The 26,874-nt window shown below is 47.1% G+C and overlaps 1 protein-coding gene across 2 annotated transcripts; it reads right to left on the bottom strand.

Annotated features, from left to right (window-relative positions):
* Nucleotides 1-381: 381 nt before the first annotated feature.
* On the bottom strand, nt 382-25,965 carry LOC137532051 (phospholipase B1, membrane-associated-like). Of its 2 annotated transcripts, XM_068252167.1 has the most exons (16): nt 25,818-25,965; nt 24,579-24,643; nt 20,648-20,738; nt 18,499-18,557; nt 17,800-17,867; nt 15,332-15,375; nt 12,611-12,731; nt 10,842-10,893; nt 10,383-10,463; nt 9,440-9,505; nt 8,895-8,986; nt 6,245-6,326; nt 3,623-3,730; nt 3,350-3,445; nt 2,034-2,105; nt 382-1,845 (listed from the first exon to the last, which is right to left on the bottom strand). In XM_068252167.1, exons 1-16 carry the CDS (start codon nt 25,891-25,893, stop codon nt 1,714-1,716), a joined length of 1,305 nt encoding a protein of 434 aa, XP_068108268.1. In that variant the 5' UTR covers nt 25,894-25,965; the 3' UTR covers nt 382-1,713. The 2 variants fall into 2 exon arrangements, with proteins under 2 accessions (XP_068108268.1, XP_068108269.1); XM_068252168.1 differs by lacking the exon at nt 18,499-18,557 and having other exon boundaries at nt 25,818-25,841.
* Nucleotides 25,966-26,874: the final 909 nt, after the last annotated feature.

The raw sequence follows: 26,874 nt of genomic DNA, 5'->3' as shown, positions 1-26,874 counted from the left end.
AAGTTCCCCCTGCACTCTGCAATCCCTCATAAATCACAGCCACGCTGCTGACAAACAGCTTGTCAGAGCTGGCTGTGTTTATCTCTATAGTGTCAGTCTGCTGCTCTCCCCGCCTCCTGCAGAACTCCGGTCCCCGCCTGCATCCCTTCCCTCCCTGCTGATTGGAGGGAAGGGACGGGGGCAGGGACCGGAGCTATGCAGGAGACGGGGGAGCAGCTGAGACTGACACTACAGATGTAAACAGAGCCTCACAGCACGGCTGTGATTTATGGGGGATTGCAGAGTGCAGGGGGACCTTAGTGGGGTTTGGGATAGCAACAGAGGCTGGGCTGTATAGGCAAATCCAGCCTCACTATGCAGATCACATTCTTTAAACACACCTCGGGTTCTCTTTAAGAATGCTGAGTAGTGTGTAAACTACAAATATTAGAGAATGCAATGTTATAAAAAAAACACTATATAACTGAAAATAAACATATGAGAATATTTTGTTTGCTACTAATGTTCTAGTAATTATCCGTACACAACCAATTCATTATATCAAATTTTTTTCCCGCTTCAGTGTCTCTTTAAGCTGCAATTTTTTATTGACTCAAGTATAAGTCTACCCAACGAAGTTAATGACTGCACTTGGGGCTCAGGAGGGGTTAATGACTGCACTGCATACAGAATTGCAGGCATTAACCCCTCCTGTCCCTTAAGTATAGCCAATACCTCATCCAGGCCCCCAAGTGATGCAATTATTCACTCCCTTTTATGCAGCCCAGTATCCTTGCCCCTTTCCTTGTTAATTGTTGTGGTCAGGAGTTTCAGACCTGTGTTTTCTTGGCATTTACGTTCCTCAAAGTATCACTTATCACTGTGTAAATTGCTGCAAATGGGAATGTCACTAACAACACACATTGTGCAGTGTTGCCTGTGACTCTTGTATAAGTCGACCCCTATACTTTCTGAAGTGAACCAGACCTAAATTTCTAGACTTATACTCGAGTATATACAGTATATTTACATAGATCTGTACATCAGTCCTGAAAGAGGGACAAATGGGAAAGAAAGAGAGACTGGGTTACCAAAGAGGGACTGTCGCTCCAAAAGAGGGACAGTAGGAAGCTATTCCCCACAGTCTTGCTGTGATTCCAGAGTGTCACTGCAGATTCTCTCCAATGGTGACCAAGGCATTGACAAGACCATGATGGCCCCAAACACCTTTAAAGCCAGGTACACACCTTCAACTTTGATTGGCCAATCGATGACCAATTTTACCACTTCCATGTTCTATGAGAGCTTACCTACACAATCTGCTCATAGTATTCGAATCTGTCGGCCTTCATACTGCACAGAGGTGGTAAATTGAAGGTGTGTACCAGGCTTTAAACAAAATAAAAATCAAACTAACAACGACGAGATGGAAAAAAAAAACAAAATAAAGCTTCTGTGGATTTCAGTCTTAAGAAATCGCAGGAAAGTCATTTACTGGAAGCTGCCAGATGAAGGGAATTCTCGGCGACGGGAACGAGATTGGCTGTCGGATTGTAGAGAAGATCCTGTCTCGGGATGGTTGTGACTTGCCGTCTGCCACAGATACAATCACCGTTTTATAAGATTACATGATAGTGTCAGTAGTCCACCTTCACTTCCGGGACTCCAGCAGTGGGGAGCCCAGCCACTCGCTTGTCATGCCTACCACAGGAAGGTGATCTTCAGTCACACCGATCAGCTGGAGGTGCCGAGCAGGGCAGTGACAACAAGCATGCACAGGGCGGTGAGAGACCCGGAGCCTCCGAGGACATCATCAGACGCATCATAGGTGTACTCCGGGGTCCTGGTGTAAATATACGGATGTTCCTGTAATAATAAACAAGGCTGTTGTGGATAAAGTGTGTGCTGCTGGAGGCCTCTGCTCCTTCCTCTATCTAACTCTCTTCTCCTGATATACTCTGTGCTGCTGGAGGATTCCACATAAATCTATAAGAAATATCACTGTGTGTGTGTGTATGGCCATCCTCCTGATATAGTCTGAGCGTTGTTCTCACCTGAGAGGGACACAGCAGCTGAACGTCCTCAGAAAACGAGTTCAGTAGAGACTTCTCTCCCCGCGGCTGCAGCTGGACACAGACAGGCAATCACAGGAAGAGGATTATTTATAATGATACTGTATTTCCTACAACAACAAGTCTCTGAGGCTTAAAGGGAAACTAAAGTGAACATAAAAAAAAAGAGTTTTACTTACCTGGGGCTTCTATCATCCCCCTGGGGCCGGCGACTGGCTCTGTCAGGGGACCAGAGGATCGTTCCGTGGTGGCGCACGCACAGAGCAGCTGCAGGGGGCTGGTAGAAGCCCCAGGTAAGTGATATTCTTTTTTTATGTTCACTTTAGTTTCCCTTTAAGATTATTGAATAACATAAATTAGCAAAACTCAGCTGGAGTTTCTAAATTTGTCAGCCAAGAGGTGGGACACTGCCAACTCAAGTCAGCTGTGAGCAGCTTATTTGTCAAAACTATTGTAGAGAAAAGTGACCCAGGACAACTAATCAGAATTTGAGCTCCGTTCAACAGGTTTCCGTTCTCGATTGGGAGAGGGCTGCTGTACCTGTATGTCACAAATGGAAGAAGGGATGCACATGGAATGGGAGGGGGGCTGCTGTAAATGGATGTTACACATGGAAGAGGGGGCTGCACATGGAATGGGAGGGGCTGCTGTACATGGATGTTACACATGGAAGAGGGGATGCACATGGAATGGGAGGGGGGCTGCTGTAAATGCGTGTTGAACATGGAATAGGGCGCTGCACATGGAATGAGAGGGGGCTGCTGTACATGGATGTTACACATGGAAGGGGGGGGGGCTGCACATGGAATGGGAGGGGCTGCAGTACATGGATGATACACATGGAAGAGGGGGCTGCACATGGAATGGGAGAGGCTGCTGTACATGGATGTCACACATGGAAGAGGGGGCTGCACATGGAATGGGAGGGGCTGCTGTACATGGATGATACACATGGAAGAGGGGGCTGCACATGGAATGGGAGGGGCTGCTGTACATGGATGTCACACATGGAAGAGGGGGCTGCACATGGAATGGGAGAGGCTGCTGTACATGGATGTCACACATGGAAGAGGGGGCTGCACATGGAATGAGAGGGGGCTGCTGTACATGGAAGTTACACATGGAAGAGGGGATGCACATGGAATGGGAGGGGGGCCGCTGTACATGAATGTTACACATGGAATAGGGGGCTGAACATGGAATGGGAGGGGGGCCACTGTACATGGGTGTTGAACATAGAATAGGGGGCTGCACATGGAGAGGAAGGATATGATGTCTCAGAAATCTGCCCAGATTACCATATTGTTCCAGAGAGCCTTGGCCATCTGCTCGTGGGCCTTCATGGTGGGGTGGAAACAGTCCGGAGTGAAGAAAGAATAATCGATACCTCCTTCCTGTATGAGACATGAGAGAGACACAGACAAGAATGTGAGGAAACGAGACTGTCTGTGGGACCCACAGAAGCCAATCAGACTTCTGGCTTGCATTTAAAGCTGCAGTACAGAGAATACTAGCTGGACTCTGATTGGTTACATTGGGTCAGTTTCTGCAGGGAGCGTGGGGTCACTTACCGGGTCGGTGGGCGGCTGCATGTTCTGCAGGAAGGGCTGGAGGACCACAGCAAAGTCTCTCTTCCCATCATATCTGCCCGACTTCTCAATCACATCCTCCAGCATGTTCTGCAACACACACACCAATCTTTACATTATACCGTGTGACATATCCCTCTCTCCCACACCAGTCTATGGGCTTGTTTCACAAAGCGGTGCTAAATGTTAGCACACTTGTGAAAAGCCCCTCAGCACGCCTTACGTGTCTGTGCGCACGCTAAGAAGCGTGCAAAACTTAGCGCGAGCAAACAATTACCAATTGCGTGCTGCGCAGTGTGCCAAAAACGCATCGCACCGTTCGCGTGGAAATTCGCCTTCGCTTATGCAACGCTCTATGTGCAAAGGTGAATTTTCACGCCAACGGTGTGACGTTAACGGCGCACCGCGCATCATTTTCGCCGCGCAGCGCGCAATTGATAATAGCTTTGGGCATTCAATCTACTTAGCACCCTAGTTTGCACGCCCAAAGCCTTTAGGCGGGCTAACTAGGTTAGCAACGCTTTGTGCATCGAGGCCTATATGTTATACTATGCAACTAATCCTCCCCACACAATGAGCATTTTAGGAAGATTAAGATTAGGAGCACTGCAGCACTGAGTCTCTGGTTCGAATCCCAGCCAGGGCACTAGCTGCACAGAGTTTGTATGTTCTTCCCGTGTCTGTGTGGGTTTCCTCAGGGCACTCTGGTTTCCTCCCACATCCCGAAAACCGAGATAAGTTAATTGGCTTCCCCTAAATTGGCTGTAGACTAAGATAAATACACTACACGATACATACTTAGACACATGACTATGGTAGGGATTAGATTGTGAGCTCCTCCGAGAGACAGTTAAGTGACAAGACAATATACTCTGTACAGCGCTGCGTAATAGGTCAGCGCTATATAAATATTAATAATAAGAATCATTTACGTTGGACTATAGCATCTGGACATTTTATTGATTAGCTAGTGTATACCGTGTTCCAAATGAATGAATGAATACCGTATTTAAGCCGATCTGCGTATAGCGGATATATAAGCCGATCTGCATATATACAAATCCACGTATATGCCGAGGTACCCACTTTTCCCTCAGAAACCAGGAAAAAGTGATTGACTTGCATTTAAGCCCCCTCCCCAGTATAGCCCATGCCAAAGTAGCCAGATGTGCCCCTCAGTACAAGTCAGCACCCCTCCCCATAGCCAGATGTGCCACGAGAATGATAGTTGTATCTCAAGACGTCACTAAATGGGGTCATAGAAATGAGACAGCGATTGCCACACAGGAAGAATCCCTGATCATTGTACTGCTGACACATTGCTTGCACACTCTGCTCCACAAGCCAGGGGACACAGGTAGTCTTGAGCAATGCACTCTGTTGCACACCATGTTGCAGGGGATATGGGCACGGACACAGCAGGGCGCAAGCTGGCAAGAGCAGAATTACTAGTGCACAATCCTTACACGCCTCTGCCATTAACAGAACCTGCTCCACCATCCATTCTGCTCCACTAATTCGCATATAAGCCGACGGGGTAACTTTTCAGCACATTTTTGCTTGTGACAAGACATTACTTGACATGACGGGCGCGAATGGGAAGTCAAGCGATCGCAGTACTTTCAGCAGAATTGCCGGGGATCTTAAAAGGAAGGTCCGAGATGTATAAAAATAAAAAAATTACTTACTTGGGGCTTCCTCCAGCCGCTGGCAGCCGTCCTGTGGCCTCACCGTAGCTCCGTTGGCTCTCTGTCCTCTCCGATGCAGATGCCGACCTCGCAAGGTCGGCATCCTTACTGCACTCCAGCATGCGGCTCCCGGAGTCACACTGACGTCATCCGGGCTGTACTGCGCAGGAGCAGAACTAATGCGCCTGAGCTGTACAGTCCGGATGAAGTCAGTACGACTCCGTGAGTTGCATGCTGGAGCGCAGGACGCATTTTGTGACCCCAGGCCACCGGTGGGGAGCGGAGCTGCGTCGAGGGCACAGGACAGCTGCAAAGGGCTGGAGGAAGCCCAAGGTAAGTAGATTTGTGATTTTTAATCATCCTGGACTTTCACCTTAGAAATCCGATCCGCTGTGGCGGTCGTTACTGGTGTGTCGCTAAACGTCATTTGCATGATCATGCGCCTGTACCTATGTCTTGAGATCGCAGGAATGCCTGCACATCACTCATAGCAACAAGCACTGCTATCAGGGGCGTAGCAATAGGGGTTGCAGAGGTTGCGACCGCATCAGGGCCCTTGGGCCAGAGGGGCCCCGAAGGACCCCCCTCAACTGCAGTATTATCTCTCTATTGGACCTTTGCTGGTAATAATCACTTCTATAGATGCTTTGATTAGTGGTAATCATTAACAAACTGCTCCCCATCCCCTTCTTGCACCTGACACTGTAGTTGCCATTGGCAGGTTTTGGTGCACCTTATCAATTGTTATGTATAGAGTGCTTGAGGGGCCTCAATGTAAAACTTGCATCAGGGCCCACAGCTCCTTAGCTACACCACTAGCTGCTATGCAAGCCATGGATAGTGTCTGCTCCTTCACATTAAGGTGCGCTGCTTTAGTAGAATTGTAACCCCAAGTTCTGATGGCAGGAAGACATACCTGGAACTTGCGGTTCTGATCCAGGACTTCCAGCAGCTCCGGGGAATCGTCTTTCGGTTGCACCACACAGGAACAGAATATCCTGAGAGGAGAAAAAGGCGAGCGATTAGGAAAAAACAACACCAGTACTACCTACACACGCTAGACGATTGTTCGAGATGTGGATTCATCTCAAATCGGGGAACCACTCAGATTGATTGCCTGGCTGTGGATCAGGGCTGGATATAGCTATAATGGGGGCCTCCTAGCGCCCAACCCTCCCACCCACCCCACCTCCAAGCAGACTCACAGGACCCATCCCACTGCACTCCAAGCCACAAAAAAATCTATAGGTGTACATCATATGTCCCCAAAAGCATTGTTGGGGACCCCATTATTCCCCTTCTCCTTTCCTTTGCAAATCCAGAATGTACACACATTGGGGTCTTACCTAATCCAGGCAGGACACAGGGAGCAGCACCATGCTCCAGACTTCTCCCCATCTCTTCCTCATTCCCTGCAGGCATCTATCAGGTCCCCATAGCTGGAGAGGAGGGGACACACACCTTTGGGTCTTACCTAATCCAGGCAGGACACATCTTTGGGGCCCCTACAGGCTCTGGGGCAATTGCCCCCTTTGCCTCTATGGAAGCACCGGCCCTGCTGTGGATCTGCCCGTGTGTACTAGGAGTAAAGCTGCACACACGCGCAATTTCCACTCATTGTGTGTCTCCCACCAGGATTGAACGTGACACAGCATGGCTTCAATGCTGTATAGTCAGGCTCAGGCCCGGCCCGCTCATGAGGCGGGGTGAAACTTTTGCCTCAGGCGGCAAATTTCCAGGGGCGGCACCCGCCCGTCCGTGGGTGCGGGGAGCCGGCCGGCAAGCTGGAGGGGTAGCTGGCAGGACGGGGGTATTGGGCCTAGCGGCGGGGAGGGGGGTCGGACCCCCCCCTCCCTCCCTCGCCTGGGTCCCCCAATCTGCGCTCCCCTCCAGCCTTAAATCGAAGCAGCCGCTATTTGTAAGAGGCACGGGCGGGGAGGACTCACCTCTTACTCGTTCCAGCGTGCGCTCCACTGACGTCACTTCCTGCAACGCTGCAGGAAGTACCGTCAGTGGAGCGCACGCTGGGAAGAGGTGAGTCCTGAGTCCTCCCCGCCCGTGCCTACTAATAGCGGCTGCTTCGATTTAAGGCTGGAGGGGAGCGCAGATCGGGGGACCCAGGCGAGGGAGGGGGGGGTCCGACCCCCCTCCCCGCCGCTAGGCCCAATACCCCCGTCCTGCCAGCTACCCCTCCAGCTCGGCGGCCCCCCAGAGCGCCCCCCCGGGGGGGAGGGGGGGGCGGCGGGGGCGGCAATTTTATCAAAATTTGCCTCAGGCGGCAAAAAGTCTAGGGCCGGCCCTGGTCAGGCTGCTAAACAACCACAAGATGCGTTCTCTCTGTACGAAGATGGGATAACGCCGGGAACTATGGAAGGGGGAGGAGGATGGGCGGGGCCGCTTATTGATGCTTAAAGGGAACCTGAAGCGAGTAAAATTATTTAAAATATACACGTTGTAGCTGCCAATGAATATTATTACATACTTACCTCACCGTCAGTTCCTCTCTAAAGCTCACCATTTTCTCCTTACAGTGATCCCTTCCAGTTCTGACAATATTTTGTCAGAACTGAAATATACCAGTTGCTGTCAGTTATACTGTATATCAGCAGCTGTCAGTTACAACTGAATCTTCAAAGTAATGTCCATGTTTCCCTATGGCTCAAGTGGGTGATATTACAGTTTAACAGTGTGCTGACCAGGAAGCTGTTATGGGGTAATGGCCATTTTTAAAGTGGAGGACGGAGAATTCCGTTTAGGGATGATCGGAAAGAGCAAATTCTGTTCCGCCGGAATTCGCGGATTCCGCCAGCGCTGAATTCCGTCACTATGAAAATTCCGCCGGATTTTTGCGAAATTCCGGATTCTGGCGGAAAAATTAAAATAATCGCAAATGTAACCTTATTTATGCTAAATGGTAGCCCATAGAACCTATTGACTGTTCCCTTAGTCCTTTTTCTCTTTCTCCCCTTCCTCCCTTCCTCCTCCCTCTCTTGTCTTCCAGGGAATTGTAGGATTTTAAAAGCCAGCTTACATACCTTGGCCAGGAATTGAACCCAGGTCTAGTGCTTGGTAAACAGCTCTCTTCACCACTATACCACCACCACCAACACTACATGCTGAAGCCAGCCTAGCATGTACCATTATGATATATCCAAGAGAAAAATGAGCTTGCTTAGGGAATTGTAGGATTTCAAAAGCCAACTCCCATACATTGGCCAGGAATCAAACCCAGGCCTACCGCTCTGTAGGCTGCTATTCCTAACCATTATACCACCAACACAACACACTACAATGCTACAGCACCGTCTGAAGGTGCCCACTAATGATACAATATTGATTGTACAATTTTACCAAATCCATGTTGTACACTCTTACCAGATCTATGTAGAAGAAGAATAAACCGAGTTTTACTTTGAATGCAATAAAAAATGTATAAACAATAAATGGATACTTTAGGTTGTCCCCCATATTACATAGAAGTGGTAAGATTGTACAATCAGGATTGTCTCATTAGTGGGCACCTTAGCGTGTGTACGAGGCTAATGATTGGGCGTAGCGGCTCTCACCTCTGCAGGACGCAACTCACGGTCCTGTCGTTGATCTGTCGGAGTTGGCTGATCTCGAAGAGCTGCACGACATTGACGATGGATCGGGGGAGCTGGGGAGGGAACAAGAAGATGGTTTTCCTGCAGCATTTGCACAGCATATGCAATTGTAACAGTAAACAGGAGCTCTGTGAGAGCAGAGCAATCTCTGCTCTCCCAAGTTCCCAGCTCTGCACACATGCTAAATTCATCTTGTTTTCCTTTCTTGAACAGGTTGGTGAGATTTCAACAATCCTCAAATCCCCCCCCCCCCCCCCCCCGTACCCCAGATTCTTACATCTCTTACCAGGGCTCCTATGTTAATAATTATGCAGAATGTCACCTGGGGACAGGAGGGTGGGGCAGCCCAAGCTGCAGGTACTAAACGCTCTCCCACCACCTGCCTCAGCATCGGAGGTGCACATTCTGCCATTCTGATTCGCCCAGTTCTAAGCCTAATTTGCATGCCAGCAGTAATCCTCATCTTATTGATAATGTGACACGACAATGGCCCCCACATTACATACCTCATTCTGCAGCATATCCAGAGACTCTGTGACACTGAGGATGAAGCTCTCCGCAGAATACAACGTCTGGAAGAGATAAGGGGAGTCAGTAAGCTGTATATAAGATAGAGCTGCGCGTCTACCAAGATACAATAGGAGAGAGAGCTCTGCCCATACCAGATTACAGTGTAAGCGGGTTAATGGGGGGACACAGGTAAGGGGAGTCAGTAAACTGTAGTGGTGATCATAATCTGTTAATTAAAAATACGCAAAATTTCACATAATTTTTCTCAAATACGGCCATACGTAATTACGGTTTGGACATGCAACCGATTTTGCATAATCCATCCGTAATTTCATGTAATTACAATATTCTGTGCCGACTTTAGCGGATAATAAGCTATAAAAAGCCCCCATACATGTTATCATTACCACTGAGATAATCGATTTTGAAAATGCAAATAAAAACCGTTTTTTAAACTTTAATTTTTCTGAGTTTAAAAACCATTCTTCCTTTGCATTTTCAAAATCAGTTATCTCAAAAACTACAAGGTCTTTTTGATTTTTTGTTCTACTTGTTCCCATTATTCCCCATAACATATGTAACAATGTTGGTGATGATATCAGGTGCGTTGCTATGCTGACAACCACTAAAGTCGCCACTAAATTACGCGGAATGTCACGTAATAATGCAAAATTAGGGATGGATTATCGTACGTTTACATGCAAAATTAATTACACATTTTTGCCACATTTTGCATTACAATTTTGCATTTGCTCAGCACCAGTAAGCTGTATATAAGCTGTGTGTCTACAAGATACTATAGGAGAGAGATCTCTGCCCATACTGGGTTATATTATACTTTCATGTGAGCAGCTTTACGCTGGATCTTCTATATGTTTTCTTGTATTTCCAACAATAGCTCAGAATGTTTGTGGAATGTGCAGCGGAGGAATTTCACACCTTATTCTTGCAGAAGTCACAGAGGTCGTTGCCACCGATGAATATGGTGATCACTTTCCAGTCTTCCTTATAATTTACATCCTAACAAGAGAAAATCACAGTGAGAGAGTCTCCAGCAGGGGGCGCCGCAGTCTTCAGACTGGACCTTGATACTGAGGTGAAATCTCTTTTTCTATCTTTCCTTCTTGTTTTGCTACTAGTCCTCATCATTACGTTGCAGATGCTGAGCTGTGTATAAATGAACACGTGCAAATATACCTGTTTTGATATTATTGTATTGCTTTAAACATGATATATGACCCTGTTACAGACAGTATGAGCCTGAATTTCCTTGTATTGCCCAAAGTAGCACTGTGTGGCTAGACACTGTAGCTCTGAGTTTCTGTTCATCTTTATCTGTTTTATAAAACATTAAAAATAGATTTGTTAAAAATAAATAAATAATAGAAATATACTTACTGGAAGAGTTTTCAGGGTATCAATGAGGTGTCTGGCCTGCTGGGGTAACAATCTGGAATTACAACAGAAGTTATATATTACAGGAGTGACATCGCTGCTGTACACATATAAGTTATATATACAGTGTTAGAGGAATGACCTCACCGTTCTCAAGATATGTTACATATTACAGGAGTGACATCACCACTCTCCAGATATAAGTTAAAGTTATATATTACAGGAGTGACATCATCGCTCTCCAGATATAAGTTATATATTACAGGAGTGACATCACTGCTGGCCAAATGTTATATATTACAGGAGTGGCATCACCGTTCTCCAGATATGTCATATATTACAGCAGTGACGTCATCGCTCTCCAGATATGTAATATATTACAGCAGTGACATCATCGCTCTCCAGATATAAGTTATATATTACAGGAGTGACATCACTGCTGGCCAAATGTTATATATTACAGGAGTGGCATCACCGTTCTCCAGATATGTCATATATTACAGCAGTGACGTCATCGCTCTCCAGATATATGGCATATATTACAGGAGTGACATCACCACTCTCCAATTATAAGTCATATATTACAGGCATGATATCACCACTCTCCAGATATAAGCTACATATTACTGGACTGACATCACCTCATTGCTTCATGAGTTTGAGTGATGACATCATAGTTTTAATCAGTCAAGACAAATATCTTGCTGCACTGTTGGGGATTATCCTGAGTGACGGTTTCTGAATGATCGCTTTACAGACACACTGCATAGCTACTGCCTGGCAGCCTGTCGAGTTCTATGGAGAGGAGAGAGAGAATGAAGAAGCACTGATTGTGGGTGCAGTGATATACAGTGCTGCCCATAATTATTCATACCCCCTGGCAAATTTTGACTTAAAACTTTGAGACATTGCCACCAGCAGAGCCCAGATTCACCAGGATGGCCTTGGTGGTGATCCTTGGATTCTTTTTCACCTCTCTCACTATCCTCCTGGCCAGCACAGATGTCAGTTTTGGCTTCCGACCACGTCCTCTGAGATTTTTCACAGTGCGGAAGATCTTGTATTTTTTAATAATACTTTGCACTATAGTCACTGGAACTTGAAAACAACTAGAAATGGCCTTGTAGCCGTTTCCTGACTTGTGAGCAGCCACAATGCACAGCCGCAGGACCTCACTGAGCTCCTTTGTCTTAGCCATTACTGTCCACAACTCAACTGCAAAGAGCTGCTGTTTTTCACCTGTTTAGTTGATTAAAACAGCTGTTCCCAACTAGTCAGGGTAATTAGGATGTTTTTGAACAGCTTGGACTATTTGGAATGGTATAAAACTTTGGATTTTCCCACAGACTGTGACAGTTTGTGAAGGGTATGAATAATTTTGGACTGGACACTTTTTGCTCAAATGTAAATAAAAGCTGAGAAAAGTTTTGTTTTCCTTGTACATCGTCTTCTTATCTTTTGGGAGACACCTATGTAATTTCCGTCAAAACAGTTACTTTTATTCAACCAGCAAGTCATTAAGTCAAAATTTGCCATGGGTATGAATAATTATGGGCAGCACTGTGCATATTGTTTCAGGTGGAAGATGCGTTTATATGCAATAAAAGGGTTTTACATAGAAATGCATCCTTGTGCTGATCACATTTGTACAAAGATTTATTGGAGTCTCGCCATGGTATCTAGGCGGAGTGATGTCTGCACACAAAATGTTCACAGGAGTGCACCCAATCCCGTTACGTCAATGTGTGGACACAAGTGTAATTCATCCTTACATGGAGTTGGCTCCGGTTATGGCAAGGTTAAGTCCTGCATCTTCCAGCTCAGCCGGCCGGTAGCTCACGGTGCTCCTCTTAGCAAAGCCAACAATATTGGGGTTAAAAGTCTTCAGAATATCTGCAGGAGGAATGTGACATACTTATTTGAACATTAGGGATGACCACATCAGGGCCGGCCCGCTCATGAGGCGGGGTGAAACTTTTGCCTCAGGCGGCAAAATTCCAGGGGCGGCACCCGCCCGTCCGTGGGTGCGGGGACCCGGCCGCCGAGCTGGAGGGGTAGCTGGCAGGACGGGGGTATTGGGCCTAGCGGCGGGGAGGGGGGTCGGACCCCCCCCTCCCTCGCCTGGGTCCCCCATGCTCCGCTCCCCTCAGCCGCTATGTGTAAGAGGCACGGGCGGGTAGGACTCACCTCTTCCTCGTTCCAAGCGTGCGTTCCACTGACGTCACTTCCTGCAGCGTTGCAGGAAGTGATGTCAGTGGAGCGCACGCTGGGAAGAGGTGAGTCCTCCCCGCCCGTGCGTCTTACACATATCGGCTGAGGGGAGCGGAGCACGGGGGACCCAGGCGAGGGAGGGGGGGTACGACCCCCTCCCCGCCGCTAGGCCCAATACCCCCGTCCTGCCAGCTACCCCTCCAGCTCGGCGGCCCCCCAGAGCGCGCCCCCCACCGGGGGGGGGGGGGTCGGAAATTTTTTTTTGCCTCAGGCGGCAAATAGTCTAGGGCCGGCCCTGGACCACATGTCCCAACACAAGCCACCCCTTGAGTCCGCAAGGAGAAAAGCGCAATATAAATGTTATTTGTCTTGTCTTGTCTTGTCTATCTACGCCGTCCCCTAACCACATCTAACACCAGCCCTTCCTATCTATTTCCTCCACCAACCATATGTCCTAACACCGGCCCTTCTTATCTATGTCCTCCACCAACCATATCTCCTAACACCGGCCCTGCCTATCTACGCCCACCACCAACCATATCTCCTAAAATCGGCCTTTGCTTTCTACGCTGCCCCCCCCCCCCCTGCAACCATATCTCCTAACATTAGACCTTCCTACCTATGCCCTCCGCCAATCATAACTCCTAACACCGGACCTTAACATCTTCGACCTCCGCCGACCATATGTCCTAATACTAGCCCTTCTTGTCCACGCCCTCGGCTAACCATATCTCTTAACACTGGCCCTTTACATCTTCGACCTCTGCTGGCCATATCTCCTAACAATGGCCCTTCCCTTGTACAACCTCCGCTGAACATATCTCCTAACATCAGCCACTTCCAACCTATGCACTCCACCAACCATATCTCCTTACACCGGACCTTCACATTTTCGACCCCCGCGACCGTACCTCCTAACACTGTTCCCTCACATCTTCAACCTCCGCCAACCATATCTCCTAACACCGAACCTTCACATCTTTAACCTCCGCCAACCATATCTCCTAACACCGAACCTTCACATCTTTAACCTCCGCCAACCATATCTCCTAACACCGAACCTTCACATCTTCAACCTCCTCCAACCATATCTCCTAACACTGGACCTTCCCATGTACGACCACCTCCGAACATATCTCCTAATACCGGCCCTTCCTATCCACATCCAAGCTGGACTGGTCTTCACTCTAGGAGGTCAATTCAAGTACCATAATTTAAAATATTCACGTCCATTGCTTTTTAATATACGAACAGCAATTCCTATAGCAGTCCCACATTAGCCAAACGACTCACTCAAGCAAGTTACGTCAAACACTTATGCCCAAATTAAGCCCTGTATGCCAAAAATCAGGCGTAGGACTTCAGTAATATATAGCCATCATATTCAATAGACACCTGAACCAAACCCACATGCACACACACCAGGGCTGATTCTAGACTTTTTGCTGCCTGAAGGAATACAATGTGAGGACGCGCATCCTTTAACATCACCCCGACATGTGTGCTGAGCTGGACCGGAGAGACACATCGGGCTGTGCATTGCAGGCACTGGCACTACGCTTACCTCCCTCTGCTTCCTCCAAGACAGCATCTCCTCCCTGCTGGCCCAAAGCATCTGATCCCCAGGATGCCGGGTATGTGCTGAACCATAACTCACCCGCTCTCAGCAGATTAGTAATGGGATCACCAACCACACGTGAAGTCCTGCTTCCTCTCTGACTTCACCGGCGCCTCATGTGACCCCGTAACAGGTTACATGAGGCACCGCTGTAGCCATGGATACAGGACGCTGGACAGGCGGATAGAGATCCCACCACTGGAATGCTGAGAGCACGTGAGTGAAGCAGCGCCTTGCACCTAGGGACAGGAGATGGGGAGTGTGAGAAGGGGGACAATTGGGGAGGGGAGCCAGCTCTTTCCGCCCTCTAATTGTTGCCGCCCTGAAGAACGCGATTCACGTTGCTTCATGGAAGAACCGCTCCTGACACACATACCTTTCCCTAGGATCCATCCTGTATTTCCTTATATACAAAGTTTCCTGTATATACTGCATTGGGCTGGACATAAAATATGAATGATTAATGATGGATTAAGTCAGGCTGAGTGTAATTATACTGCAGAGATGTTCTTTCTTAGCCTATTAGTACCGTAAGTGTGGGTTACATCATGTTGAAAATCAGGTGACTCCATTGTCAGGTTGATTAGAGCTTATGTGGGATTAAAATTCACAATGCTAAAGTCACTGTTTGTGTGTTTTCATTAGAGGAAAATAAAATACTTACTGGGGAGGGTGATGATGTCCGCCAAGCTCCCGTGGCCACCGATACTGGAAAAAGCAGAATAGAGTTTCATCATAACACTACACAATGTATACCGAAGCTGTAGCAAGTATGACTTTATAAAGTCTAGCCAGGAAGTGAGACTTTCCAAGGCTTCCTAAAGCTGCACAAGAGGTCTTCTAAAAAAAGGAAGACTTCTGACTTCCTAGAGTACCAGGGGTAGATATAGGCACACCTCAATAAAACAAGGGGTCTCCTAGCTTCCTAGAACACTGGAGTGGATATAGAAGCTCCACAATAAAACAAGGGGTCTCCTGGCTTCCTACAGCACCAAGGGTAGATGTAGGAGATCCTCAATAACACAAGGATCTACTGAATTCCTAGAACCCTGAGGTGGATTTAGAAGCTCCTCAATAAAACAAGGGGTCTTCTGATTTCCTAGAACACTGGGTGGATATAGGAGCTCCACAATAAAACAAGAGGTCTCCTGACTTCCTAGAGCCCAAGGGTAGATGAAAGAGATCCTCAATAAAACTAGGGGTTCTCTAACTTCCTAGAGCACCAGGGTATTTGTAGGATCTCCTCAATAAAACAAGGATTCCCCTGACTTCCTAGAGCTCCAGTCCAGGGGTAGATATAACAGCTCATTAGTAAAACAAGGAGTCTCCTGACTTCCTAGAGAGCTCCAGGGGTAGATAGAGGATGGATCTCTTGACTTCCTAGGGCAGAAACAAGTGAGATATGAGCTCCTCTGTAGAAAAAGTATTCTGAACTAGTCCACCTCCAAATGGGGGAATTTGTTTTCAAAAGCATTTCCTGAACAGCAGTTTAGTTGCCAAAGTAGAACGATACCAGGCAGCCTATCTACTCACTCGCACACTATTTTGGCAGTTAGACTTAACAACTGCCGTTCAGGAAATGCTTTTAAAAACAAAGAAAACCCGAGGATCCTCCATGAGGAGGATAGACTAGTCCAAAACTTGTAAGTTCTGGAGTGGTCCTTTAAAGGACAACTGAAGAGAGAGGTATATGGAGACTGCCATTTTTATTTCCTTTTAAGCAATGCAAGTTGCCTGGCAATCCTGCTGACCCTCTGCCTCTAATACTTTCAGCCATAGACCCTGAACAAGCATGCAGCAGATCAGGTGTTTCTGACATTATTGTCAGATCTGACAGATTAGCGGCATGCTTGTTTCTGGTGTTATTCAGACACTACTGCAGCCAAATAGACCAGCAGGGCTGCCAGGCAACTGGTATTGTTTAAAAGGGAATAAACAAGGCAGGCAGCCTCCATAATGTTCTCACTTCAGTTGTCCTTTAAGTTTTGTAACCATGCTACATAACTCTTGGCTAGTGCAGAAATCATTTAGCACCATCAAGGCTGTGAACCTAGCGTGTGTATAGCTGCCCCCACATTATTGTTTAGCTATCTATCTCAGAGGATGAGCAGAATGAACTCATACCTACTCATCCCACCGGACACCACTCCTGCACACCTTCCAACTTTTTGAAAGAGGGACACTTAAGCCACGCCCCTGCCACACCCCTGATCACGCCCCTGGCACACCCCTGATCACGCCCCTGGCACACCCCTAGTCACGCATACCATAAAGATTTCATAAGAAAAATATGATGTTTTATAATTTAATCCACACTGGTGCATTCTATCCTGTTCATTTTCCTTCATATTAACATTTTAAAATTAGTAATATATCAATTTAAAGAGACACTGAAGCGAGAATAAATCTCGCTTCAGTGCTTATATTCAGCAGGGGCATGTGTGCCCCTGCGAAAACGCCGCTATCCCGCGGCTAAACGGGGGTCCCTTACCCCCCAAATCCCCCCCTGCAAAATGTACGACCAACTTGGTCGAAGATTTTGCTGCCATTGAGGCAGGGCTAACGGCCGCAGCCCTGCCTCTCAGCACCGTCTATCAGCGGCGCATCGCCGCCTCTCCCCCGCCCCTCTCAGTGTAGGAAGACTGAGAGGGGCGGGGAAGAGGCGGAGATATGCGCTGACAGACGCGCGTGAGACAGGGCGGCGGCCATTAGCCCTGCCTCAATGCGGAAGAGATTCCCCGCTGCACGGAGGGGATTTGGGGGGTAAGGGACCCCCGTTTAGCCGCGGGATAGCGGCGGTTTAGCAGGGGCACACATGCCCCTGCTGAATATAAGCACTGAAGCGAGATTTATTCTCGCTTCAGAGTCTCTTTAAAGGATGGGAATAAAGTTTAGAGTCAAACATTTTTTAGTAGAGAAATATATATATTTACATAGAAAGAGGGACAAAGTCCTGAAAGAGGGACAAATGAGGAGGAAAGAGGGACAGTTGGGAGCTATGCTCCTGCATCGCCCTCCATCACCCCCTCTTCTTTCCATGAAGGGTGGAGGGTTCCAGTTTTTTCACACCATGAAAGATAGAGGCATTTTGTCTGTGTTTAGTCTATAAGTACGTTATGTTTGCACACCTACCTCCAGGCAAAATGTCGATATTCGGTTGGGATTTGCAGGACATTTGTAGCATTGGCTCCTATGGCCGCCTAATAAACACATAAAGGCCATTACTCAGGATACTGCATAACACAGCTAAAGCCCAAAACACACTGTACACACACACACATACACACACACACACACACTGTACACACACACACTGTACACACACACTGTACACACACTGTACACACACACACACTGTACACACACACACACTGTACACACACACACACTGTACACACACACACACACACTGTACACACACACTGTACACACACTGTACACACACACACACACTGTACACACACACACACTGTACACACACACACACTGTACACACACACTGTACACACACACACACACTGTACACACACACACACACACTGTACACACACACACTGTACACACACACACACACACTGTACACACACACACTGTACACACACACACACACACTGTACACACACACACTGTACACACACACACACACTGTACACACACACACTGTACACACACACTGTACACACACACTGTACACACACACTGTACACACACACTGTACACACACACACTGTACACACACACACACACTGTACACACACACACACACTGTACACACACACACACTGTACACACACACACTCTGTACACACACTTTATCCAGCATTCTCATACCGTCACTGAGTCTCCCAAGGCGGCTACAATCCTCACATCAGCAGGCTTTACCCGATCAGCTGCAAGGAACGGAGTTTAGTTAGTGGCCTAAACCCTAAACTACTTTTAAGTGGCTCTGAACTCTTGCACAGGACACAAGGAAAACAGAGAGAAATAGACCACAAGTGTGCTGGCTGGCCCCACCGTCACCTCTCCCTTACTTACCTTGCCCGGCATAGGTAGCTATAGGTGTCCCCTAGCATTATGTAGCCAGAAGTACCCTTAGTATTGAGTAGCTAGAGATGCACCCAAGTATTAGGTAGCGGTAGAAGAACCTGAATATTAAGTAGCTAGAGGTGCCCCTGACTGAAGGGAGATCTCATCAGTGGAATGCTGAAAGCTGGGTGAGTAACCTCTCATTTACACTCTGCTCAGGACTCTGCATAAGGAAGGAGGCGCTCACGGAGGGGAGTGAGACGCCTTTCCATCTTCAGGCGTCTGTAGGCACATGCCTACAGTGCCTTATGGTAAATCCGGCCCTGTGCGGTGCCCAAATGTATGCACCTGCCTAATTTTGTTTAAACAATTATTGCACACTTTCTGTAAATCCAATAAATTTAATTTCACGTCTCAAATATCACTGTGTGTGTCGCCTATATGATATATTTAACTGACATTTTTTTATCGTAACAACCAACGATTTATACAGGAAAATCATGACGATTAACAAGGTTGCCCAAACTTTCGCATCCCACTGTACCTTTTCAGCTCTTCTGCAATAGAATAAGCACCAAAATGTAGGTGAAAAAGTGCTGTCAAAATAATTGAATATTTGGAGGAGATTTCGGGGCTATTCTGCAACTCGCCACAAACAAAGGAGTTCTGCAATAAATGGGTGGCACTATAGATAATACACAAGTAAGATCAGAGCTTCATGTCTGGTACACACCATGCAATTTCCCCATCAGATAGATGGGTCGAATCGATTCTTTGCGACAAGTTCGATCTGATTTCCGATCATTTTTCTGATTTATTTTTTAATAAAAGTGATCAGAAAATGGATCAAAAAAACGATCGGAAATCAGATCGGACTAGTCGGGGAAAAAAACCAAATCGATTTGACCTGTCTATCTGATGAAAAATTGCATGATGTGTACCAGGCATAAGTGGAACAATGGGGCAGATTTATCAAAAACAGCAGCGTTCCTCTTTATAAAAACATTTCTGCTTCAATTGTAAGCTGGTTTGGACAGCGTGTCCTCCACACCAACCACTCCCCCCCCCCCCCCCTCCCATGCCAAGTCTGACTTTCTCAAGTTCAGTAAAAAATCTGCTTTCTTTATATAGTGTTGCATAGTTTGTTAGTGCATAATAATACTACTAATAATAATAACTGAAAGAGTACAGAGTTCAGGCACTGTAAATTGCGAATAGGTATCTTTAATCAACAGTGTACAGACATCGGGGTATGCAGTGGTGGTGATGGAGGCCTGACAGCCGTTTCGCTTGACAACAAGCTTCCTCAGAGGCCAGTTGTCAAGCAAAACGGCTGTCAGGCCTCCATCACCACCACTGCATACCCCGATGTCTGTACACTGTTGATTAAAGGTACCTATGCACAATTTACAGTGCCTGAACTCTGTACTCTTTTGATTGCATGTCCTTGGTATGAGCGCACGGAATTGTTGGTACCCAGTACAGTGAATGGCCAGTCAGCCTCCAACTAGCATCTAGTGCCAGCCTTTTTTCTACATTTTTTGTTAATAATAATTGACTGAATGGAAAAAATCCTGTCATTTAAAATACATAAAAAAATGATTCTTCATTTCGGTCTTCATTGTCTCCCTGTCCTATCCAGAGCCGGGACCTCCAGCACCCAAGGCTGAGACACCAAAGTGCGCCCCACCCACACACTGATTGCTATTAGACTAAGAGGCGCCCCAGGGCCCCCAACACCTTAATCTCTAGGTATCTGGCTTGCAGTCACTGCCATGTATTTCTTTCTGCTTCAAACACAATAGGGGACTGATAGCTGAGTGAGTTGTGCGCCCCTCTTACACTGTGCCCTGAGGCTGGAGCCTCTCTCGCCTCGGCCCTGGTCCTATCAGTCCATACTGGACACCTTTCATGTTGGAATGCTATAGCCGGAGAATGACTGACTGTAACATACCTGTGGCGGGTATCTGAGGAGAGGGTGACATGTCGGGACACGTAAATCCTTGCGGGAGTCCGGTCTGCCCTGAGGCCTTTTCTGGAAATTGCTGAAATAATGCAAGTATAATAAATAATGCAGAATGAGGAGGAGGATGTCACAGCTCAGTTATTTCAGGGGGCAAGTAAACCCAGGCAGACCAGCATGTGCGTAACAATAGACCCTGCAAGGGATGCATCTGCAGGGGGCGCCAGAAGCAGCAGGGGCCCCCGAGGGGGGGGGGGGGAGAAGTTTCCTTTCCCTGTCCTGTGAGACTGACTAAGGGCACGGACAGAACAAAACTTTCTGTTCTCTGCACAATTGTTCTAACGACTGCATCTGCTCAGCCACTGATAAGGAATCAGGGAAAAAAACTATTCAGTGTGCAGCAGGGTCTTGTGTACAGCGCCCAACCTCTCTACCCCTCCCCAAGTGCTGTGTACTGTAGTGATGCTGGAGAAGGCTGCAGAGCCAGCTCTGCTCCATCAGAGATGGACAGAGTGAGTGTAATAAGAAGTTGAGGCTGGGAGCACACTCGTCTGTCAGTTTTCTGTATGCGTTTTCTGCACAGCACATGTGTCTGTATGTGTGAAAACATTCACATTGTATCACTGAAGCTAATGTAACTAATAGATAAATGCCGGTAGTGCCTCACTTCTATCTGTTTTTATCTGCATGGTGAAAACACATTCAAGTGTGTACTAGCCAATTGAATAACATTGGTTCTCAGTTTACCTGAGCAGAAAGCATGGGGGGGGGGGGGGGGGGGGGGTAGGGGACTCGGGCCCATCCATACTTTCACAGGGGGTCCAGTAGCTACGCCCCTCTGGACCAAAAGGGGTGCACAGTATAAGTAGGAATGGGGGAAGGAGTACAGGGGTGCATATTTTTTAATCAGGGTTATTTCAGTGTGAGGCTAGGAGTGCACTAGGCAGAATCGCTAGCATTGTGGAAAACACATGCATCTTTGCCTACAATGAAAGTCTATGGGCCACATAAACCCTGCATACATCTGCATTTTACAATGGGAGTTTTTCAAAATACACATCTTGCTGCATATTTCTCAAAAAGGCATGTAGCAAAAAACAAAAGTCCAGGAGCACCACAGGAAGCAGTTCAAAAATGGTGTGCCTGGTCCCCACTTCTGTACCTAGGGGTCAACACAATGAGAACCTCCAAGGACCAGCACCACACAAGGTATTAGTAGCTCAGTGAATCTTTATTGCAGCATCTGGCAATAAAAGGCAACCTGTTAGAGGTTCTTATTAAAAAAAAAACGCACTTAATGTATTTCAATGGAGAGGCAGAGAACAGTGTTCTTACATGCGTTTTTCGTGCATTTTTTAATTAAATAAATTTGATACTGTATTTTACTCCATTGAAATAAAAAAAAAAAAGCAACGCAGCAAAAACAAAAATGTAGAAACCGCATGTTTTTCTGCACATTGCTAGTGTGCTCTGAGCCTTAAAGGACCACTATTGCGGAAAAAAAGTAGGCAGTTGAAATCTGACAGGACAGACAGGTTTTGGGCCAGTCCATCGCCTCATGGGGATTCTCAGGGTTTTCTTTGTTTTCAACAGCATTTCCTGAACAGCAGTTTAACTGCCAAAATAGTAAGATACCAGCCAGCCTCCCTACTCACTTGCATACTATTTTGTCAGTTAGACTTTGCAACTGCTTGTTAGGAAATGCTGTTGAAAACAAAGAAAACCCTGAGAATCCCCCATGAGGAGATGGACTGGCCCAAAACCTGTCGGTTCTGTTAGATTTTAACTGACTACTTTTTTTGCGATATTGGTCCTTTAAGCCTCTTTCACAGTAGGACGTTGTGTTTTGATGCAACGGTAAAGTTGCAACGCAAATTACAACGCAACTTAATGCCCCGTTATCGTCGCATACAGGCAATGAAAAGTATGCTTCCAGGTCATTACTGAGCATGTGCAAACAGTCCAACACAGCTAATAACGTGTATAACGCACAGCATGCAGCACCTTCTAATAATGCTACACGTTACACACAAACACAATGTGTGCACTGTGAATGTCGCACAGACTTAGTATTGCTGTGCGACTTTTTTGGGGGCATTGCGTTGTAACTTGCGTTGCGACATCAAACAGCAACGTCCTACTGTGAAAGAGGCCTTAAGGTGGCCATACACTGGCCCGATTTGCGGCCGTTTCGACAGCAGATTCGATCCTGGGATCGAATCTGCTGCCAATCGTTCGCGCTAAACGCACCCGCCGATCAGATTTCCTCCCGAAATCGGATCGGTCCGTCGATCGCGCCGTGCGGGAAATTACCCTCGATCGCCCGCGGGTAGGGAGCGCGTCGCTAGCGGCGGCCGATCCGATCAGGTATACATTACCTGTCGCTGGCTCCCGGGCATCTTCTCCGCATCTTCTCCGCGCTGCACCCGCTCCATCCCGGCGCTTCCTGTCACTGCAGTGACCAGAAAGTTCAAATAGAGGGCGCTCTATTTGAACTTCCTGGTCACGGAGTGACACAGGAAGTGCCGGGATGGAGCGGGTGCAGCGTGGAGAAGATGCGGAGAAGATGCCCGGGAGCCAGCGTCAGGTAATGTATGCGCGGGGGGGGGAGACAGGCGGCAGCGGCGGCTTCACAGATTGTGATCGGTTTCAGGCTGAAATCAATTCACAATCTGTTTGCAGTAAAGGCAGCCATACGATCCCTCTCTGATCAGATTCGATCAGATAGGGATCTGTCAGCTGGTCGATCTAATGGCAAATCGACCAGTGTATGGCTACCTTTAAGGGGGATGTTAGCAGCAGGGTTACTGTAGTCTGGGGCTGTTAGAAGAAGGGCAGAGGTCAGGATTTGACCGCACAGGTAGAGCTGCCAGCAGGACATGCACCAAAGGGTTAAAGAGGAACCGTGTGAACTCCATCCCAATCAGTAGCTGACACCCCCTTTCCCATGAGAGATCTACTCCTTTTCTCAAACGGATCATCAGGGGCCTCTGTATGGCTGATATTGTGGTGGAACCCCTCCCACAGTGTGATATCATGACCATGGTCCTGACAGTTTGCGATCTGTGAAACTCTTTGCATGGTAAAAAATAACACCTTTTTACAGCAGCCAAGCAAGCCATATCTCCCTGTGTGCATATAACTCTGAATAATGAACATTCCGTACAGATCACCTGGCAGAACTAAAGATATTTCACAATGTAAACCAGGGAGAGGAAACATTTTACAATGGGCAAACACTGACTAAATAATCTATACATTAATATTACTGTATAATCAATAAGCAATTTTATTCCTTGTTATTTTCACTACAGTTCCTCTTTAGTACTATTTATGACCTCGCTATATTTTCAAGTTTTCTGATAACAGGCTAGAGATCTGGTACCTCTAAAGAGGAGGATACCCTCACTGGACATCTTAAGTGGCCATACACTGATAGATTTGCAGCAGATTCGACCATCAGATAGATTCCTGTCAGACGCCTGTGAAGTGGAATCTGACAGGAATCTGATGTGTGCCACACACTGGGAACAGATTTCCAATAGATTTCAGAATGAAATCTTTTGGAATTCAATCTGAATGCATTATTGGACCATTAGATCCAATGCAACTCTATGGGCCATAGGTCGATCTGCTGCCATATGCTGGCAGCAGCAGATCGACCTAGATTTTCCACCCTGTCAGATAGATAAATTGATCAAAATCGGCTGCAAATCAATCGATAGATAGATTTAATAGAATCGATTTCCAATGGCTGAAATCGACCAGTGTATGGGCCCCTTTAAGGCGTACCTCCTTATCATGACAGGCACCATCTTATTGTCATGACAGGTTCTGTTATTTTAACCGGTATAGAATGAATGAGATTAAGACTGGAATAATATTTGTTATGCACAGAGGTCACACGTCACACAGAAAGTACCTGCAGCTCATGGAGTGAGACTTCCTCTCTTATAAAATCCATATATCTCTCCATCCAATCCGAACCTGCAGAACACAACACCAGAGCAACATCATGCTAAAGGAGTATTCAGTAACCCAGTGCTATCAACATTACTAATTTGCTGCATGAACAATGTTCTGCAGGTGCCTAGAGAGGTCAGTGATGGGATAATCTGCAGAATATACACAATATGTATCTGTCAGGAGGGGAGGGGCGGAGCAATGTTCTGCAGGTGCCTAGAGAGGTCAGTGATGGGATAATCTGCAGAATATACACAATATGTATCTGTCAGGCGGGGAGGGGCGGAGCAATGTTCTGCAGGTGCCTAGAGAGGTCAGTGATGGGATAATCTGCAGAATATACACAATATGTATCTGTCAGGAGGGGAGGGGTGGAGCAATGTTCTGCAGATCTCTAGAGAGGTCAGTGATTGGATAATCTGCAGAATATATACAATATGTATCTGTCAGGAGGGGAGGGTCAGAGCAATGTTCTGCAGGTGCCTAGAGAGGTCAGTGATGGGATAATCTGCAGAATATATACAATATGTATCTGTTGGGAGGGGAGGGGCAGAGCAATGTTCTGCAGGTGCCTAGAGAGGTCAGTGATGGGATAATCTGCAGAATATACACAATATGTATCTGTCAGGAGGGGAGGGGCAGAGCAATGTTCTGCAGATCTCTAGAGAGGGCAGTGATGGGATAATCTGCAGAATATATACAATATGTATCTGTCAGGAGGGGAGGGGTGGGGCAATGTTCTGCAGATCTCTAGAAAGGTCAGTGATGGGATAATCTGCAGAATATCTACAATATGTATCTGCCAGGAGGAGAGGGGCGGAGCAATGTTCTGCAGATCTCTAGAGGGGTCAGTGATATGATAATCTGCAGAATATATACAATATGTATCTGTCAGGAAGGGGAGGGGCAGAGCAATGTTCTGCAGATCTCTAGAGAGGTCAGTGATGGGATAATCAGCAGAATATATACATTATGTATCTGTCAGAAGGGGAGGGGCGGAGCAATGTTCTGCAGATCTCTAGAGAGGTCGGTGATGGGATAATCTGCAGAATATATACAATATGTATCTGTCAGGAGGGGAGGGGCAGAGCGATGTTCTGCAGATCTCTAGAGGGGTCAGTGATGGGATAATCTGCAGAATATACAATATGTATCTGTCAGGAGGGGAGGGGCAGAGGTCATAAGTTGGAACACTCACCACATGCACAATGCAAGAACGCTGTGCAGAGAATTAGAGATACCCGCAGTGACATCCTCTCCATCTTCTTTCCCATCTCATACAGGGGGCATCCAAGTGGGGTCGATCGGGGCTGCTGGTAGCAGGATACGAGTGTGGAGTGTGTGGTTGGCTGGGCAGCACTGACTGGCATTACCCCAGTGGGGGTAGATATGGCAGCGGTCTGATTGTCCTATCAAAGTCCAGCGTCAGGGACAGATAAGTACGAAGAGAGGTTAACTGGGTTAACCAGATAGCGAGATCATAAATAAAGTGTTTTCACAGAGACTCTATTGATTATTTCTTCTATCCAGCGTTGTAGGATTGGCGCAGGCAAACATAAAGATGTGATTTGATTCCTTAGAAATGTACTGAGGGAATCTTGGCTCGGGGACGGTGCAAATAGTAAACTACGGAGAGATAATCTGTAAACCGGTTTCCGTAAATCTGCTGGAAACGCGATACTTCCCTTGCTACTGGGAAGCATTTGGATAGTCGGGAGACCTCCTTGTCTTCTTATAACCCTCTGTTCCAGTACTGTATCACAAAGGTTAAAGAGAACCTGGGGTGAGAAGGCTGCCATATTTATGTCCTTTTAAACAATACCAGTCGCCTGGCAGCCCTGCTGATCTATTTGGCTGCAGTAGTGTCTGAATTACACCAGAAACAAGCATGCAGCTAATCTTGTCAGAACTGACAATGATGTCAGAAACATCTTATCTACATATGCTTGTTCAGGGGCTGTGGCTAAAAGGATCAGAGGCAGAGGATCGGATTCTGATTCTTCTGAGGATCAGCAGGACTGCCAGGCAACTGGTATTGTTTAAAACAAGGAAATTATTATGGCAGCCTCCATATCCCTCTCGGTTTAGTTGTCCTTTAGACTCGGTTCACATTGAGCCGGGGGAAAACTGACCGTTCACAGCTGAGTGGGCAGTTCAGCCGCTCTGATCGTTTTTTAGGTCCAATTCGCTTCCAGAGACGATGCTTGCATACGTTATCCTGAAAAATTGTGCAAGTCGTGACTTTGCATTTAAAG

Source organism: Hyperolius riggenbachi, chromosome 9, assembly GCF_040937935.1.
Source record: "Hyperolius riggenbachi isolate aHypRig1 chromosome 9, aHypRig1.pri, whole genome shotgun sequence".
Lineage (NCBI taxonomy): Eukaryota > Metazoa > Chordata > Amphibia > Anura > Hyperoliidae > Hyperolius > Hyperolius riggenbachi.
This window is presented reverse-complemented; position numbering and strand designations above follow the sequence as displayed.